This window comes from Phoenix dactylifera, chromosome 3 (assembly GCF_009389715.1).
Source record: "Phoenix dactylifera cultivar Barhee BC4 chromosome 3, palm_55x_up_171113_PBpolish2nd_filt_p, whole genome shotgun sequence".
NCBI classification, from domain to species: Eukaryota; Viridiplantae; Streptophyta; class Magnoliopsida; order Arecales; family Arecaceae; genus Phoenix; species Phoenix dactylifera.
The window spans coordinates 6622543-6643243 of NC_052394.1; the positions used below are offsets into that span (position 1 = coordinate 6622543).

The 20701-nt window shown below is 39.9% G+C and overlaps 1 protein-coding gene across 2 annotated transcripts; it reads right to left on the reverse strand.

Moving 5' to 3' along the window:
* Window positions 1-6300: 6300 nt before the first annotated feature.
* On the reverse strand, window positions 6301-18237 carry LOC103702211. Of its 2 annotated transcripts, none has more exons than XM_039124417.1 (4): window positions 18115-18237; window positions 15815-16381; window positions 7671-7711; window positions 6301-7543 (listed from the first exon to the last, which is right to left on the reverse strand). In XM_039124417.1, exons 2-4 carry the CDS (start codon window positions 16125-16127, stop codon window positions 6542-6544), a joined length of 1356 nt encoding a protein of 451 aa, XP_038980345.1. In that variant the 5' UTR covers window positions 16128-16381; window positions 18115-18237; the 3' UTR covers window positions 6301-6541. The 2 variants fall into 2 exon arrangements, with proteins under 2 accessions (XP_038980345.1, XP_038980346.1); XM_039124418.1 differs by lacking the exon at window positions 18115-18237 and adding an exon at window positions 16613-16705.
* Window positions 18238-20701: the final 2464 nt, after the last annotated feature.

A 20701-nucleotide genomic window follows, 5' to 3' on the forward strand; every position in this document is an offset into this window, starting at 1 on the left:
AGCCAAATGCTGATGGCTGCCCTCTGATGACCACTGGTGTCATTGACACCGATGTGAGCCAGCAATTGGCCTTGGCGTGGCCCCACCTCATTCTGCTGCCGGTTTGGGAAGCTGCAACTTAGGGTTTTCGATAATGCAAGCTTGTTAGCTCTTGCACATTCCACCACATGTGCTTTAGATGGATTTGTTCAAACCACCATTTGTCCCAAAAACTTAAGCTGATAGGATGTGATAGATTTATTTATATATTTATATTTTCTTATAGGATTGTTTATGAAGTAGTGATCTCTGGTGTTGCTATAACTTCTGCGGTTTGACATTTGCACCACAGAGTCCTCCTATGCCACCATAGATATATAGCCGCCACATCATTCCTCTCGGAGATGGACGGCTCTCATTTACCTTGGAAATATGCTCGGGCACTTTTTAGCACGGAGACGAAGAAGAGTCATTTGTCTCCAAGACGTGCAAAAGTTGCATCGTGGAGGATCCTCTTGGAAAAGTGTAGGCCCTAAATCCTAATGCGATAATGGTGCACCAAGTTAGCGTTTACAGAATAATTCTAAACAAACAGACAAGCAAATAACCCTCAAGATCTAGATGGATTGTCCATGCCAGCTGCTCGTTCTTTCAGAACTTCTCTCTTTTGAAAGAAGCCCAGCTCCATGTCACCTCAAGGGCCTTTCTGGGATGGTGGCTGCTTCTCCTGGACAATGGCTTACCTTCTGGTAACTGGTGCATCTAAATTTGCACACCAAAATTTATGTACCTAATTATGTGTACACACGAATATTTGGCACATGTATGAAGAGCAATGCCTCTCAGACCCAGAATACCAAAATATATAGAATGTTGCACTGCTGGTCGACTGCATGGCATTAGGAGATTGGTGCAATTCATGATATCTACGTGATGCTACATTGCGCGACAGTCGCAAGAACCACCAAGCTTCTCATGCATGTTGCATGGATGGTTGGTTCTGAGCAGATTTCCTTCCAGTGCCAAGGTTTGGGCCTCATTGCAATTTTCTAACCAATGCAGATGCAGTGTGTAAGATTCTCGTGCCTACCATACAACTGTGTAATTTGTGAAATTAAGCAGCAGCTAACCTTCTTTGTCAATGTTCCAAAACGCAGCAGCTGGCACTCGAACTGTGCTAATTAGTCATGATTAGAGAGGAACAAGGATTTGCAGCTTCCAACCTGGCTTGAAAGCACCATCATACCTATTGCTAATGAGTCATGATTAGAGAGGAACAAGGATTTGCAGCTTCCAACCTGGCTTGAAAGCACCATCATGCCTACCAGTTGATAAAGTGCACATGATTTAGTCTTCAGCGCTATATTTTCCATGCCAGCTCTTGAGTGGTCCATTGTCCACAGTATTAAGGTGCAACATTCTGTCTACTCTTGTGTGGCATCATATCCAAGGAAAGTGATATGCCCCATCCTTATGCCTATATCAATGGATGGAGTAGTGTTTTGAAAGAACATGGACACTGTTACTATAAGAAAAGCAAAATGCACAGCAGCTTGGATATTGAGCTTTGGAGAACAAAAATTTGTCTCCATCATGAACAATCGTTCACAGGCTGCACATGAACTACACTTTTCAGCAAACAGGATAAGGCAATAAAGGTGCTTGGTTCCCCATGGCATGGTCCAAGGCTTAATCCTTTAGGATGCTTAGGGTGCAGATTCTAGTTCCTCTTGATCCAGTTTGAAATGGTTGCATGCATCATGTCATGGAGCTGCATTACTTTGGATCAGACCTTATCCCACCTATATCTGGCCTAACCTCTTGGCACTAGAAATTATGATGTCTCCTCTCGCGGAGGGCGGTTGCCAAATTTATGCAAGAATAATGCCATGCATAAAGTATTATCAAGTTCATCTATTCTTATATCAGATTCATGTCAGGATTTATAAATGCCATATAGTTGCTGAACCCAAGATGGAGCTTCCAAGAAAATATGGATGAGAAATCCAAGATTCCTTAAAAGTGGGATACCTTGGAAAATGTGAAGGAAACGATATTAAAAGTATACAAAATTAAAGTATCTAAAATTTATAATATCAGAATCATGAGGATCATGTTTTCCCATGGTTTGAAAAAATAAAAGAAAATTACGTTCATCTTTGCATTAGATTTTTGACTCTCAAATTTGGGATGAGTGCAATTTGATAAAGTTTCTATTAAGGAGATAGAGATAACTTGTACACTTCAGTCATGGAATAAAGCATGAGAGGATCAAACTCTTAAAATGGTCAATAATGCATTTGTTCCCATATATAAAGCCATTTGAAGGTGGGTGCAATTAATTTGGATTTCACTTCACTGATAGCATCATGCTGCCACCCTGCATGAGTGAGCATCCTGTGCATGCGTTTCAGCTTTTTTGACGTGCACGTCTAATGCAATGTAGGAAGAAATACGAGAGCTTACCGCTTGCCAGCTTTCAACCAAGAAGTGTCACTTAGTGAAACCAAGATAAATGAACAAACAAATCATCAGTATAACAAAACTGATAGACTCTATGATCTTTATTTACTTGACATATTCTTGGACAACAGAGTTCTTACCATTATATCTGCAAAATTTCAGAAGATGTATAGCCTGATTCTTCTGTTCATTTGTTAATTTATTCACATCGAACTAAAACTGGGGGGCTTGTGGCCACCAACAAAGTTGGAAAATTGCCTTGGCCATCATACCAGAAGCTCCTCATTCAGGGAATTAACCATAAAAACCATATGAAGTTATGAGTTTATAATCCGCATTCTTGTAGTTTCATGGGCTTCGTAAGAAATCGAGAAGCAAGGATCTCCATACATGTGTATCATGATCATATCAAAAGACTAGTGTGAATTATATATCTTCCTTGACCCTTGCCGGCTCGACAGAAACTGTGTTCATCTCATGTTAACAAGTTATAACATGAACATTGTTACCGAAGAAGTAGAAGAAAAAGAAAACAGCAACATGGACAGCAAATTACAGGTGCTTGCAAAATTTTCTGTCCACGTCAGGAATAAAACCCTGTAACATTAAACATTGCCAAAGCCCAGATTAAAATGCTTTCCGTCTGCTAGTTAATTTTCAGATGTCAATTAGAACTAATAAATTGAGCCAGAGTCCCACTTCCAGGTCTAATTCTGATTTGAACTAAGGCCAAATATGGTCAGGAACAGACGAGGGTCCATCATCGTAGGTAAAATGGTCGGATCTGATCGACTCCTACAAAGCTGGGTTTTTTTGGGTCTAGCCTTGTCCGCATAGTTAGGTCTGGTATATATTTATACAGCGTATGTTTGGACAGCAGAGTGCATGTCATTATAATTGCGAATTTCAGAAGATGCATAGTCTCAATCTTTTGTTCATTTCTAGTTCGTTGGGGCATGGAACTAAAACTGGGGCTTCAAGGCCCCCTCGTTTTTCCTTCCCCGCGAGTATAGCATGATGAGCCCAAGTTACGGCAGCTCCGGATGAAGGGAGAATAGGGGTATTAAGAAAAGGGATTTCCCGAGGATCTAAAACCCCAATCCCTTTTGGGGGCCAAATACCTCCGATCTCTACCGTAGGTGCCAAAGAAGAATGAGAAGAATGAGGAAACTCTTGACACTACTACGGGCTTTTTCTGGGGGTAAGCGCACCTGAGGTATGGTTTGTTTAAGGCATTTGGTGGAAAGGGACAAGGGGCAGACGAGTCCATTAGCTTGTCTTTCCGGCCTCACTTTATCGGGCTGTATTTCCTGACCTTTGACACTGAACTCTTGGACTGGCTGAAAGGGAAAAGGGAAACTGTACAAGGCATTTTTCACTCGTTTACGGGACCAGTGTCAAAGGAAAGGATTGTTGCACTCTCTTGCTTGAATGAATCGACATTTGTGGATGGTTGTTTATTCGGGATTCTTCTATGTATATCCTGTCAGTGCCTTACCTTGTCCTTGATTTGCCTTTCTTCCTTAGGGTCAATCACTTCGTGCCTGTAGTCCCTGTGTAAGAATCTTTCCTAAGGAGTAGTCAAACCTCCCCCTAAAGTAAAGGCTGGGACGCTTGAGCAGGGGCAAAAGACAGGTGTGACTATAAGCGAGCACTTTCCTTGGTCTGCTTGTTCATTCGGAGGATTGACCAAGAGCGCTCGGTGTGTGCAAGCCCCCGTGGTTGTTAGTCCCATAGGTCTAGAGCACGATCACGTGAAGAAGAACATACCACCGACGGAGAAAAGGAAGAGGTGGACTTGGACGTTCCGGGGTATTACTCCCCCTAGCAGTCTATCCAGCCCCTCTAGGTGAATCATGCAATTCTATACGAATCAAGCGTAGGCTCCTCCCTCTTGCTTCTTCGCGGACTGACTTTGTCTCGGCTAAGGATGTGGGGATCTCGCCGTTGTTTAAGGATAGCTTCGGGAAGAGAGGGAGAACGAGTCAGCAAGCCATATGGCGCTTAGACTTTCCTTTTTCCCCTTTCTTCCCTTTCCTTTATTTGTTCTCGAAGGTCTTCGTCTCCGTGTAGAAGCAAACTCTCCAAATTTATGACCAACCTTTCCTTCCGCGCTCCGCTCCTTCGACTGATTGTTCGCATCGTTGAATCAACTTTTTTTTATTTGAATCTGTTATTTCAATGCAAAGGATGAAGGAAAAAAAGAAATATTGTCCATCCAGAATAAACCTGCGGCCGAAAAAAGATAAGCCTCTAGAGATCTAGTTTCTGTAGCAGTTGGCCTAGCTTTGTTTCGCCCTTACCTAGGGTTTCAATTTGAGTTAACATCCTTTCCGTAAATCTCCTCTTAAAGCAACCCAGGAAAGCCGTTCGAAAGCTTAAGCCAGTATCTTTTCCTCTTGGACAGCCAGCAGAGGATAGAGCAGCGGGATAGAGCTTGTCAAAGTTGGACAATTTCCTTGACCATCCATGGAGTTTAACCATTAGACTGACATATAGCTGTAAATTTTTTCACATAATCAGCTCCGGTATCTATCAATCACCATTCATGTAGTCCGATGTGCTCAGAAGGAAATCGAGAAATTCTTATCATGGAAAGAAATTAAGAAACAGGAATTCTCATACATCTATATCATCCTGTCAAAATGCTGGCCAACTAACGTACTCGGGCGAATCGCCAATATTCTCTGCCCATCGCAGGCTCAACGGAGATTGGGTTCATCACACGGTAACCAGTAGTCAAACATGAGCTCGGCGGCTCCCTCCCCTTCCAACCATTCATGCCCATAAAAAGCCTCTCCTTTTCTAGTTCATGCCTTCCTGTCTTCCTTTGGTTCTGCTTCCAGCTAAACAAAGGATTCAATCCTTTCTTTCCACGCCTGCCGCTCACTGGCACTGGCACCGGCACCGCATCCAGGCCCATCAGCTTGGCCACAATACTCGGCTTGCACCAGACTACTCTCTCTCCTGCCAGAGTTGGTGGCAACCAAAGACTTCTCTCCAAGTCCACCTCATAGCCATTAGAAGACAAACCCCTGCATGCACTGGAACAACAAACAGACTTCCGGCCACCTTCAAATGCACTTCTCCTGGCACCAAAGTTGAGAAAGGATGACCGATACATGGCATCCTTCCCATCGAGAGAGAACCGAGGGTGCTGATTCAGTGCATTCCTCCCCGATCTCAGGATATCCAAGTTGTTCACACATGACATCCTCCGGTGGCATGGCTCGCCATGGTCATCAAGCTTGGCCTTTCTTGCCACCTCTTCTTCCAGGTCCAGCTGCAAGATCATCTCCTCGAGAGTAAGCAAGCCTCTCGCTTCGATGCTCTCCTCCATGCAGGAGCCGGCAAGAGATGGCTCAGCAATGCAAGAGACATCTCCGTCAGCCTTCCCCTGATTTAAAGTTGATGTGGAGCTGACGTCGTTGCAGAAGCCTCCGATGCCTCTCCTCATCTTGGTTGCTAGGGGGTTCTTGAGAAGAAAGAGGGAGAGGTCCTTCATGGGTGAGGGCGGGATGAAGGTGAGGAGGGAAGGGTGGCATCGGTGAATTAAAAGGAAGTCGCAACCTGCCTTTGAGCGTGATCAAATTGAATGGAGAGGTGGACTAGTAATGGCTATTATAACAATCACATGAGAAAAGAGAGGGCTTCACAAAGTTCCTTCACCAGGTTTCCATGTCAACCCTGTGGCTTCTTAACCAACACCACAGCTCCACAATCCAACAAATAGCTAAGCATTGTCAACCAAGTTTCAACAAAAAAATTAACCGCCTTGAGTTGGTCAAAAACATTGACAGATGAGAAGAAACCCAGAAAATTTTCATGTGATTTTAGAAAAACCAAGATGTCATGAAGGACCCATACAGAACAGACACACAATGCACTGATACCACTGTTTAAGTACAGAACTATCAGTATCCAGCAGTACCAGCAATGAAAGATTGATCACTGGTCTACTAATAAGTCTATGTAAGATTTATAAGCTTAAAATTTTAACTTAATAGAGTACAGATTCTGCATGGGCACTCTATCCCAAAACACAACAAAAACAAAGACTGACCTGCAGCTGAATGTATGACCATTTCTACAATCCCATCTAGCCTGAGGATTGGTGAGACCTCCCGTTCCTGGCTTGGTTAGGATCATCTTTTGGCAATGAAGATGAGGATGACCCAGTCCTCCTAAATATTTTTGTCCCAAAGAGATCTTTCCCCATCCTTCCCTTGAAGGAAAACCGCTTCTTGAAGTGGCTCCTGGTCAATGAACCTCCATGTCGTGACCTTGGGAGAGACTGATTTCGCCTCAAATCGCCCCCACTCTGAGATGAGTTCCCTCCACCGTTGGAAGGAATGTTCATACCCTGGCTTCTGCGGATGGATCTCAGAGCAACCTGCAAGGGTTCTGAAAATGATGTAGATCCTTCACTGCCAACAGTTTTCAGGCATAAAGGGCATGGAGGCTCATGGATTTGGCTCTTGGGAGTAGTCTCTTCCAAGCAATCTGCATGAAAAACATGGTGGCATGGCAGTACCCCAGCAACTGGCATATCACTGCTTCTGACAATCCGGTTAGAGCTCCATGGAGACTTCTGCCACAATAACCTCTCGCATAACCCACATTTCTGATATCTTGGTGAATTATTAAGGCACCTTTGATTCTCTACAATGATATGATCTGTGATGTCGATCACATCTCCATCATATGCAAAATCATAACTGCTGGCATTGCTCCATCTGAATCCTTCCCTCCTTGAGCTCGTGTTGGGTTCTGGAGAAGCTTCTGTCTTTTGGAGTTCTGTTATCGTTTTCCGGAACTTGAGGTCTGGGCTCAAAATGTTCTCAGGCCATATGGGAAAAGTCCTGACATCATCTCCAGGAGTCATCCTGCCACCACTACTGGTTTCAGCCATTCCAAAGGCTTCGGCATCTGAAACAGGATTCCGGAAAACGAGCGGATAAACAGGTTTCGACATGAATGAGCGTCTGCCAGAAAAATTGCGAGGCGGGAAGAAGTTTGGCTGCTTGCTAGTGGATGCCCATCGACTAGAGTCTGGAAGTGGGGATGCAGAGCCATAATTGTTTAAAGCACCAAAGTGCCTCTGCAACCAGGAATGCCAAAAAAAGGATGCTCATTGGTAAGAGATTGTGTGAAGCCACCACACAACATTTTGAAGAAAAAAAGCATCGGTACACTGAAATTTAGGTAATGGGAGTTTAAAAGCGTACCTCATTAGACCTAGAAAATACAGAAGTCTCGAGCCTTGCTCCTAATTATGTAGAACAAATTAAAGATTAGTTGAATGATAAAGAATAACTTGAAATGACAGGGTAGAACTCTATCTACAAGCCTTTTCTATTGGTAGACAAACAAGATTTACAAGTTAAAAGAAGAACGGAGAATGCACTTCAAAAAAAGGTTCATTAAATATTTTTCATGTTTAATTCAGACTAAAGCCCTCACAAGATCTTCAATTAAACACCAAAAGAAATGCTTTCAGTACATTATTCACAGCTTATTATGATTATGTTTCAAACCTAGAGAGAGAGAGAACTATCAAACTTAATTTTGCATCCAGTTGCCATCTGCAGGTCAGCAGACATCAGGCACTGAAAGCAACTATCTTAAATCAAATATCCCTTTGATAAGATCACTCAGGTCTGTATAACATCTAGTCACCCACCAAGATTAACGAGTTCAATCAAGTTGACAGCTTGGTCCCATATATCAATATAACCACATGAAAAGGACCTCAGCCCACAGCTTAGATGAATCAGACCCACTTAAACAGAATCGCACTGTTGACCATACCCTATTACAAGATCAGGCAACCTTCAAACTTAAGTAAATGAACAAATTATGAACTAAGAACTAAGAACTTGTGAAACATTCCAAGCTCTTTACAAACATTGACATTGCCAGTAGGAATTTTTTTTTTTTTTTTTGAAAAAAAAATGCAGCAGAAGCAGAACAAAGAAACAAAGGAACACATGCCCAACCAACTAATTTCTAGCCTCCTATATGTTCTTTTCTCAAAGTTTTCTACTTATCTTCACCTCCAAATCAAACTCTAGATAGTAAGAAAACAATCTAATCTTCCTCACCATGCCCAACCGAATTCCATACTGCCACAACATGAAAATGCTAGTTTATACAAAACACTTCTTAATCCTCCCTAAATCCAGATAATCAATATTCACTAATTGAGGATGTAAGTAGCAGCCTCCTCATCACCAAAATATAAAATTACAAGGATTTTTGCTAAGACAATTAGCTACAGGAAGATCCAGATCATTTTTATGCACACAAAATTAATAATATACAAATCAGGAAGGTATGGAATGGACTAAAATTCTGAAGTCCCAGTGGTCTTCCTCTAACACTTAGGTCAGAAGATAATTCTTATAATTCCAAACTCTTTAAAGGCCCAAGTCAACCAGGCAAAACATAGGTAGAAGTGTGGGCGTAACATTACTATGAATGATATAGGCAAGATATAACAATTCAGGGAACAATGAATTTGGGGTGCTAACTGTATGTTAATAATGTGTTCTTACACCTCAGATGTTAAGTGCTTAAGGTAAGAAAAGTAGATCTTCAAGTCTCATTGACAAGACAACAACATAAACACAAATGAATGTAGACATGTATGCATGTACTCTTGCAAGTCTGTGTATGTAAGAACGTTTGCATAGTGGAATAAGCAGGGGCATTACTAAAATTATTAGTATTTGAAGCAGGGAGGTTAATTCATGATGCCATAACCTTTACATCCAAGAGGAATAATGAGGTTCCAATTTAAAAAAATAATGAATATTTTTTGCTCTTTTGCTCACAGCTCAAGCTCAAAGGAACAGGGAACGGTAGTAGACGTTAAGACAAAAAGCAATCTTAGTTGGAGAGCAAGTTCAACACCATAATTTGACGATCCATCCAAGGGTAGTATTGCCATGGAAAAGCTATATGAGAAACCCATTCATGCAAAAATGTATTTTGTTAAGACATGTCTGTCCAATGGCCAATTCATCAAAAAGATGAATAGATCCGAAAAGTTTATGAAACAGTAGCAAGAAGAAGGTATGCATGCTTATGGTTTATTAAAATATTCTCTCTCTAACATAGGTTAAGGTATGCCTAATGTCATAGTCCCACATTGACCAATAAAAAGGATGCTACATTGGTTTATTAGCCAGGCTGGTCCTCCTTTCAACAGCTCAAGCTTTGGGGCTGTGTTTCTGTGACACTTATGAAACCTAAACACACAATATAAATACATACCTCAACAGATCATGTCTGAATACACTCGACAAGAAAAATTACCATACGCTGCCACCAACAAATGCCAAATTATAGGAATTCAAATGCAGAAAATAGTTAAATGCAATTATGAAACAATATCGTAATGGTCAGAGGAAGAGTATAAGCACAATTCGAGCTCTTATGTCATCATGATTGAGTTGAATCAATCAATTGTAGAAGAATTTGGCAATCAGAAGGTAACATAATGTTATGTTGTTAACTAAAAAAATGAGAATGTCAGCAGAATCCACCTGCATATTGAAGAACTGAGATCAATCCCTAGCTGAGTGCACAGAGAGCTAAGCATGACTACTAATAGAAAAAAGCCACCAAGAGATAATAAGACAGAAGAAAGAAGACTTAATATAGGTGAGAATGAACATAATGATACCAACTTAAAGCATGTAAACAAGCAGTAAGAGTGGCTGAATCCTGAAAAGTAGTCATTTGGTAACAAAAGAAAGTCTTGTAGGATGGGCTTCCGATTACTGCTGCTTGAAAAGATTTCAACCACAAACTGATTCCATAATCAGTTGATAATCCTTTCAGTGACAACCAGTTACAATGTTTGTCGGAGGTTAAAATTGCAGTTCAAAGCTATGATTATTTGACACACACCTTCAATCTCACGAAGCATAACAATGAATTTACATTCTTTAACGATGAATGCAAGTTTTATGGTAAACTTGCACCCAAGGCGCAAGAAATGATATCTCTTGATTAGCCCTAAACAATTAAGTGATTTATGTGCCTTCCTCAAAACTTTGATGAGAGTAACCCCTAGTCGCTTTTTGAAATTTGAACCGACCAGCTGATGTGAAACGCAAGGGCCCTAACATTTTATTTCAGGTTTATCAAATAAAAGTTGGACTTTGATATCTTAAATCTGCAACTGGATAGATCTAAACCAAGAAGCCACAAAGAGACATAATTGAAGGAACAGAAAAATTAGGCTTAATAGTTAAAATAGGCTTAGTTCTAATTTAATTTCAGAACAATGCTGCTTTCCATTTTCATTACAAAATGGAGAAATGGGAAAGAAGGCACGGCGTATGGGAAGAGAAACAAAAGAAGGATAAGAAAAATAAAGGACATGAGAGAAGTAAAAGAATAAGGAAAATGAAGAGTTACATATGTTACAAAGGTCCAAAACAATACCAACTCTAATCCTATCTGATAGAAACAAATCATGTATAATTAAATCTATAATCAGACAAAGCCTTTATTATTAAATCCATACCTCCACCCAAACCAAGTTCATCTACTTCACATCCTGAAAAACCATATAAAAACACCAAGTATTTCTTACCATGTGACCAAATGATCCTACAAGAAAGAATTTGGTGACAGCCAAGCATCGAGCTATCAGAGTCACGCTCCAAAGAAAGAGAGGGTCAAGGAGAAAATCATATTGTAGTTCGGCCCACCACATTGGTTCCCAGCCTCTCCTCACCTCCACTTCTCTTATGACACATCAGCCCAAGCAAAGGAAGATAGAGCAGAGAAAACCTCAAAAGAAAGATCGAGATTATTTTTTTTTCAATTTCTTTTATTAAATAGACAAAATGTCCCGGGCCAGAACCAATTTGACTGGCCAGTTCAAATGACTGAGCTGTTTGACCCAACAGGTCAAATGGTTTTCTCAGAATTACGGGTTTTTATGCGACTCGACCTACTAGAACTCCTAGGAAACAAGCCAAGTGGATTGACTCGATCGATGCGCCCAGTTCACTAAACATTAGTTCTTCCCAACACACACTCCCGCACCATCACATATTATTGCTCTTACCCTCCTCAGCTTACATCACTGCACGGTGTGGCCATAACACTCCAGCTTTTTTGCTCCATACCTTTCGTGGTCCTAATACTTTCTCCTCTGATGTCTTTATTAGATTTTAAGAGCACAAGGATGTGGATTTGCTCAATAGGTTCTAGACAAGAGGTGACGATCATGATGAAGGTCGACGATGTAAAACTATGCCAGGCCATCAAAGATCTGAAGCGAGTTTGAAGCGAGTTCAAGGCCATCAAAGATTTGAAACAAATTCAAGACTATCACAGATTCAACATTGGAATTGCAGTTCATGGGAAGAATTTGTAGCCCAATTTAGAGAATTTTGTTGAACATTATAACCTAACTATTGCCAAGGATATAAATCTCATCAATAATCTCCTTGCCTAGGTGAACTCAAGCATTCAAAACTTCACAGAGTGTCAGATTACTCGTGATAGAAAAAATCATGTTGATAAGACTATTTTATTGCTGGGTAATATTTAATGGAGGATAATCAAAACTTCCAAAAATTTTCAAATGGATCAACACTTTTTCACTCAAAAAGCACATCAAAAGTTTGTCTCCTTGTCCTCTGAACCTATAAAACTATATTTCTTTAACATTATACATGGGAAGGGCAAGGATAGCCTTCTACTCTTTGTCTTCTCTTTAATTTTTCTTAACAAGTTCTGTTTCCCAAGTGACCGACCTCATCAAACCTAAAGTACTTGATGAGCAACATAGTATATGCTTCGTACCCAGAAGCAAAATATCAGTTGGATATTTCATGTTGCATAAGTCACCTAACCTAGTATCACTTTGGTTGTTCGAGACCTAGTTTTTTAATCCTACATGGCTAATGAAATGGCTTTCTGAATAAAGTTGTCCATAATTGATCCATGTCAACAAAATCAAAGCAAGCTATAGATATTAGATCATTCACTTGGTCACTGTTTTTCTTTTTTAATGAAAACTTGGTCACCGTTTTTCATCTTGGCTGGTAATAGACTAGACCCAACTTTAGCCAAACAGAAATAAATTAAAATTCTAAGTAACTTTATCCAATTCCGCCATCCAACTTTCCCATGCTACAAACTAGCTAGTTGTATATTGCATCATCTTTGTTAAAATTTATACAGTTTGTAGTTTGCATTGATGTACATTAATAGTCAATAAAAGGCCAAATCGATTATAAGCTTTTTCTTTGTTCACTTTCTAATACAAAAAATGATCTTGGTGTAGGCGAACTAGATATCCATAGCTGACTTCAATCACATAGTAATCACCTTGAGGGCCACCGTCAATGGCTAAAGGTAACACTACTCATTCTAAAATCCCTCGCTTCTTTTGTCCTTCCCATCTTAGTAGTGCAATGGCTAAAGGTTTGACTCAACAAATGGTACATCCCCCAAGGAAGAGGTCCTAAACAGCCTCCTTACCATCATCGACAACATCCCAAAGTCAAACTCTACTCTTGAACAACTGTCACTGCATTAAAAAACTACATTCTCTTTACGCCACTCACAACTATCTCCCCTTACAACATATCCTTAATAACCTAAATTAGGAGACAATATGCAATACCTTCAGCTTACAACACTTTTTCCTTTACATAAAAATCAATGTCCTCCTTCGTAATCCAATTGCCTTCCAAATTTAGGCTTCTAGCTCCATACATTTAATGCTCTTGAGTTCTTCCTCCAATACATCTACTGATCCATTCCTCTTGCACATTAGGAAGTCTTTCATCAACAATTTTCTTCTATATTCATCCAATGAGTTCTCTTCATTAGCTTCCTTGGCTTCTTAATGAAAGGCACCCAAAAGCTTGAAACCTTATGGTATGTTCACATGCAAATTTTTCTATTAAAAAAAAAAAAGCAAGACCCTAAGCATAAAATTGCATAAACTATTATAATGAGCAATAACGTACTAAGTCTACCTCCAAAGTCATACATCTTCCTAGGTTAAAATCTGTAAAAAGTGTCCTAAAGAGAGAGATCAGAAAAATAATGACAACTAGTTTCCTCAAGTTAATGTTTCCTAAGAGGGTGCACATATTACCATCATTTGCCAAATATTTCTTAATCAAAGTATCCCAAAAGCGAGATCAAGCTTATCAATGGCAAAAATAGACAGCCAAACAGTAGAATGCAAAACTATATATCTTTTTAAAAAAGTCACCCGGACAGTAGCTTATTACCATTATGATGTGATTTGGAAAGAATTCAAAATTCAGACCAGAATATATCTCTTGAGGCACCAGATGGCATATAAATGACCCAGTTTCGCTAGTTCCTGCTAGTGTTATATGCTTACCCTGAACAGAAAACACAAACACATGCAAGCATGCAATCATGAAAGGGCACAAGAAAAATGTACATGCTGCAAACATACATATTCTTAACTTTGATGCCAATTTTGAAGCATATTTGTAAAGTATCAAAGCCTCTCCACAAACCAGAGGGTCGCCACTCACCAGTAATACAACTTCCAAAATCCCCATAGTCACTTCGGCAATATCTAACCAAGAAATGAGAGGGATAGATGCACTCATACATTCACAACCATAAACCCACATATTCATGCACAAATGCACCCAAGCACAAACATCCCTTCTCCATTCTTTTTATTCTCTTAAGCCTGACAATGATTGACAAGTTGGTCCATTCTTCTCTTTATCAATTACAAGGTTTTTTGTCCTCGATATCATCCCCCGACCTAAGTGCAACATTATAATTTCCTTTTTTATCAACTTACAAGAAGCTATTAATAAATTATTGCATGCGATGCACATGCTACGTAGTCCAAATCAATGCATAGAATAGATAAGAAAATGCATGAGGAATGTCACTATAATGAAACCAGTCAACAACATCCTAAACAGGTAAAAATTAACTAGACAGTTAGACACCTGCCCAGCATGAACCTTGGTGTCACATTATCTAACAGAAATCCTGCTTATCAACATGCTTATCAAAGGGAATTGAGATTTAAGGCATGACGTACAATAAAGTGACCCCAAAATCCCTACAGATTCTATGAACCATCTTTGCAATCTAGAAAACCAGCACTCGCTAGATGATATAGAAGGTTAGCTCCTAAGTCAAAGGGCACGAAAATATGTTCTGAGACCAAAATGCTGCAGTGAAACAAAGTCCAGCACAAGATACACATGCAGCAAATGACGATTGAAAATTTTATGTTAGAAAGATGAAAAGAGAGTTTGCTCCCCTGATCCTCCTTCACATGTCCATCTATTGCCTCTTACACCTAGGGGTGTAAATGAGCCGAGCTTCATCGAGCCGAGCTTCATCAACCCTCGGTTTCATCAAGCTCGCTTGAAATTGATTTGGAGCTTGAAATGCTTGTTCAAGCTTGGTTTGTCCGCTACTATCTTGAACTCAATTTGAGTCTAATTCCCAACTAAGCTGAAAACATGCCTAAACGAGTAGGTTGTAAATCCTAAACCAAGCCAGAAATTAATTCAAGCTCGAACCAATCTTGGTTCAGCTTGATTTCAAGCCTGGTTCAAGCTTGATTTCAAGCCTGGTTCAAGCTCGGTTATTCTGAATTAACATTTAATGGATTCAAATGTTAAAACATATGCAAATCAAAATCTTAATTATAAAGCAGAAGTTTAGAAAAAAAAATACCAAAAATGCTATTGATTATGCTGCTCTATAGAAAACCGAGCCTTATTGAGCCAATCTTGAACGTGCTGGGTATTTTTTGGCTTGGCTTGAAATTATTTTCGAGCCTCAACTGCTAATTCAAGCTTGGTTCATTTAGTCTCAAACCAAGGTTAAACCGAGCCTGTTCTAGGCTAGTCCCAAGCTGACCTCGAGCTGTTCAGCTATTTTGCCACACCTACTTATACCTCTCTCTCTGAGACATCATAATGTCGAGCCATTTCCAAGGAGTCAATGGTCAGCGAGCCTCTAAGTCAGCATTCGTTCACATCAACCCACCCTCATGATCATATTCAGTTTGCTCTACAATCCTTTCCCATCCAAATTATAGTGACCCAGCAAAAATCAGTCATATTATTCCAATATGAAAATTATTTTTACCCTATCTATCTTGATTTTTCTCCTGTAAGATTCGCATGTCAAACCTGCAAGTTGCAGCCTTCAGAATGAGTAGATAGACAAAGAAATTTAAGGTTGTAGCCACTGGCCACAACAAAAAATGAAAGGACAAACAAGAGTAGTTATCATATTAAAATTAAAAGCGAACTGAAGCAATTCTAACTTATTGTCATAAATTACCATTAGGAAATTAGGGAGCATGAATTACCTCCTACAGGTGTAAACTCGCCAAGATCATATCTTCGCACAGGTGGTGTCCACCCAGGTACCTGCAAATTATCAGACGGACTCCCTAAATAAGAAAGTGCCCCATCAGACACTGAATGGTAATGATTTGGGTACTGGTCGCTGCTGACACCACTTCTACTTCCCTTACTGTGTGATGATAATGATGACCCATATATGGGAGCTTCATGAACCCTATGAGATAATCCATCTGATTGAAACCTACAATCCCATCTCCTCGACAGAGGAGGGGAGAAGCTTGAATTCATTTGCCAATGAGGTTCGCTTGGATCCATGGAACAGTCTCTACTGGCTGTATTGGATTTTGGTCCATGTGGCCCGGCGGCCACACAACAGAGAGCACCCGTCTTAGCTATTTTTATGAGATGGCGTGGAGATGCAATGGAAGAAATTATGCATTAATCAAACACTTGTAACTTCCTTCCAATGGCAATCATTTATGAGCCTTCACTCCAAAATGGATGGTAAGACACCATGCAGCAAACATTGAATCAGCAACGATGATGAGACATGTGGATAAGAGCACCTGCTGCAATAATTTAAGCTCCAGTGTTATAATAAGCTTGCAAAAAATATCTCAATTAAAATAGAGTCAGAAAATTTTGTATCATAATCTCCTCTCTCAATCAGATCTTCAAACTTTTCAGTTAAGCATTGCCCTAGTTTAGAATTTAATGTTGTTCATCAGCACATGAGAAAACACACAAAAAAAAAAGGTTTTACTTGTGACACCTACTACCTTATACATTTTATCACAGACCTTCATCTCCCTAAACAGCTCCTCCACTCCACTAATCATGCACTTGTCGACCCCCCCTTGCAGAGACGAGTAACCACTCAAGAAACATGATAATTTCTGAGGCACAGAAATAACAATCTGCTTAAAATTACGGTGGCATATTTTTTAAATATAATAAACATTACAAGCATACTAAACATAGAAGTACATAGCCATACGAACACTTTAAGAATAGGTTAGATATAAATCATTAACATGTCTCCTTAAATACCTCCAAGAATAATCATCAACTGCAATAAAAGCCTAGCATTTATTCGCCATTCTGTTTTACAGAGCCTATTTAGAAGTTGATGTATATATTTTTTCCAAGAAAAGCTTCGCATTTATTGGGATGGGCCCTGGTAAAATACACTAAATTTGGCATAAAGGAAGGCCCCATAATTTAAATTAAAAAAAAAGTTAGCTTGACCATTATAACTTTTTAGCCTGCAGTAGAGGGCAACTTACTGATGATATGTGGGTTGCTGAATACTAGCATTCTACTTGGCAAGAGACTTTTTATTGATCTACATTGCAAGATTAAATAGCATGCCACAGGATGGAAAATCCTACCTTGAGTGAGGGGGGAAAGCAAAATGAAGTCATGCCCATTTCGCACCAAAACACTGTGGGAGACCGTATGTAACAAAGCAAAAAAATTGCTAGATGAGCCACAAAGAACCCGATCCATACATCAAGTCAAACAGATGCTTTCGATGCCAACTAAATAAAGTGCCATGGTAAGCATTTCCTTCAACTAAAACATATGACAAGTTAATAAGGCAAGAACGGAATTTCTGGTAGGAGAATAGATGTCAAGTGTGCTCATTAACTTAAAATAATAAGACTGGTTCATGAAAATTTTCCAAAAAGAAATCAAGTATTACTAGACCAATTCATCAATTTTATTGCTTGACAACATGAAATCTGTAAGTTCTGCCCACACCACAAGCATGTGCTACAAGAAAATATAGCTTCACAGACAACAACCCGGCCATCTATTTAGTTTTTTCTTCGTTCACTGACTAGCCACATGATTGCATAAGTTTCTAGGGTTCCATTTTCACAGCTCCTCAACCCTAAAAAACCAATGAGGTATAACAGACACCTTAAGGAAAGAAAGAAAAAATTCAAGTAGGGGCAAAAAATCAAAATAAGAAGCACAATACGGCAATAAATCAATCCAAAAATTAATCTTGGTGCGCTTCAAACTAACAGATTTAGGTAGATAAGATGAATAGCACAAAACAATAACTAAGAAACCACAAATCAAAAATAATGTCAACCTGCAAGAGAAAAATCGCATCTTGGAGCAAACGAAATGAAGATACCAGATTAAATAGACACGAAACCATACGAAATCACATGCCTCGTGTGGAAAAGTGCATAAAAATCGGCATAAATCCCCCAAAAAGCAGGAAGAGATGGAGAGGAAGATCGGCATAAATCGCCAAAAAAGCAGGAAGAGATGGAGAGGAAGATACCTGGAGAAATTTCCAGGTCTTGGAAGCGTGAACGGGAAAAGGGGCGGAAGGAGAGCAGCAAGGCCCAAGCTTTTAACGATAAGAGAGCCTCGGAGGAAGAGGGGAAAAAAAAGGGGATAATAGAAGGCGAGGGTGACGTAAGCTCTCTCTCTCTCTCTCTCTCTCTCTCTAATAGTCAATACACGGACAAATGGCACGCCAGAGCCAAACTTCCGCTATGGATTCTGGTTGCCATACTCGGCAACAAGCCCGCAACGGAGAAGAGCACGTGCATATCTCGTGACATGAAAGGGGTTAATAAGATGGCGGTGAATCTGCGACCTGTGGAATATGACATGCAATACGGCAATTTACCAACAACAACAATAACAACAACAAAAAATATGAAAATAGAACTTAGATACTAAGTCTTGGCCTTGGATCATGTAACTACTTTGACATTACAACATATTTTTATAACATGATAGTGGTGTTGGATTAGGTGACGCCAAATTCATCTTGTTCCTTGGATCCAGATTTTAGTAGTGCAGTAGTATATCACCATCCTATCATGACTGCATTCGTAATATATTTTTGTTTGTTTTATCAATATGACAATTTATAAAATCTTACATTTAGTTGATTATGAGTAACATTTGCATTGTGTTCCTTTCGTCCACTATATTTCAACCAATATGATGACTGATATTTCTATTCGAAGATGTTCAACGAAATATTTGGTAATAACAATCTCTTTTATATTTATTATGACATAGGTTGCCGTATTGCTACGGCCATAATAATAGAACTACAGCAGTGTTTGGCCTTTCTTTTTTTTTTTGATCAAGTGATCTTGATATTTGAAAGAGTGCTTTTGTTAGGAAAAAGGCCATTGTTGAAAGTTAAACTTATTTTGCCTGCCAAAGAAAAGCTAGGCTGATTTGAATTTTTAAGAACAAGGCATAAAAGGTGGGAGACTCGTAGATGGGCCCTGAAAGCCAGCTCAGGTGGACCCTTGCAGGATAGATCTGATGCCGGATTTGGAGCTAATCAAGGGGCGGTTCAGATAGATCTCTTTCCACAACCCAAACCAAGGGAAATTAATGGTGCCTTATGGGGCCCAGTTGGTGAACTCTCCTTAGTGCCTGCGTTTCCTAATGGGTGGGGTCTGGCCTGTTCTGTTTGGATGGGTCTAGAACATGAACATCATTTGATTCCTGTCCCGGAAGGAAACTCTCTTTGATTGGACTATAGAGATATTATTTCTGACTCTACGTCATTCTTGGGATATCCTTTTAAACAATAATTTTGACTCCCAAGTCCATAAGTCTATTTCTATTAGAGGCTTTTGAAGAATGACTGAACTGAGTTAGCCCAGAATATAGTGGAGTGTGTGTGCTGTGGCATCTGGTATTAGCCAGCAATGTTAGAAACAAACCGCTCAACTTGCTTCACTACTAAAGTTGAAGACTCTTCATGTTGTTCCACAAATGGTCTTAGTACAATAGGGATTTAGCTTATAATCACTTATAACAGGTCATGCTGGCGCTCATCCACGGAAAACTTGATCTCCAAAACTGTATCTTGAAAGAGTGGTTGGCGGATGGAACATCTCCACCAATGGAACATAGTCGTCAAAGCCAAGCTTTCTAGGAGTAGAGCCAGTCAGGTCTCCAAAGTTTTCAACTTCTTGCGGAGCTAGAGGATCTAGTCCTAATGGCCATGCCGGGGAACTGTGTGACCCCTTAGCGTGGTATGACGGACTTTCTAGTAATCCTGACATTTGTGCATCAATCCGCTTTCTCGGCAGCATGATGACAGCTACCCGACTATCTTATTGGGTGTGCCTGAAAAAGAAATATATTGGCTGCCAGGGGATGGATGACATGCATCTCTTAGCAGGCTCATGCAAGCGCACGAGCATGCTATCGGTGTCAATAACCGGAAAGAAAATAAGCTGAAGCATTACCAGAAAACACGCGTATAGTGACGGAGATTCCCGTCACTATACCGTGGTTCCGGTTACTAATATGTAATTTGTGACCGGAGCTCCCGTCACTGACTTGGTTACAAAAACACGCGTCACTAAATTCTCAGTGACGGCGGCGATTCCCGTCACTAACCTCCGTGACAGAACCGCCGTCACTAAGCCGTTACAAATTCAAGAATTAAATATTTAAGAAATTATGTATTTCCCGTCACTATCCAGTTGCGGAGTTAGTGACGAAGGTAACTTGGTCACTGATTTTATCACAGAATGCGGTCACAAGTTTGGTCACTAATCTGTCACAACCTTTAGTGACAGATTTAGTCGTCACAGACATGGTCACACATTTTGTCACTACATTTGTCATTAATCCCGTCACTGACCTAGTGATAAGTTTACGGTCACTAATTGGTTACAAACGCGCTGAGCAAAATCAATTTTTATTGACCAAAATCCTGTCACTAAGTTTATGACTGCTCGTCACAATACTTGGTAAACAATTTAGTAACCAAAATTTGGTCACCGATCACAATCTAATAACCTGGTACATTTGGTACATTGATTGGTTCATAATAATAATAATAGTAATATCATTAATAGCAAAGGCATTCAACATTACGC

Bases quoted from the DNA above. Each gene is read 5' to 3' on its own strand.
- LOC103702211 (XM_039124417.1), bottom strand. From the start codon at position 16,127: ATGGATCCAAGCGAACCTCATTGGCAAATGAATTCAAGCTTCTCCCCT. The intron at 7,712-15,814 runs GTAATTCATGCT...CTACATAATTAG, and splicing joins CGAGTTTACACCTGTAGGAG to GAGCAAGGCTCGAGACTTCT. The intron at 7,544-7,670 runs GTACGCTTTTAA...TCCTGGTTGCAG, and splicing joins TATTTTCTAGGTCTAATGAG to AGGCACTTTGGTGCTTTAAA.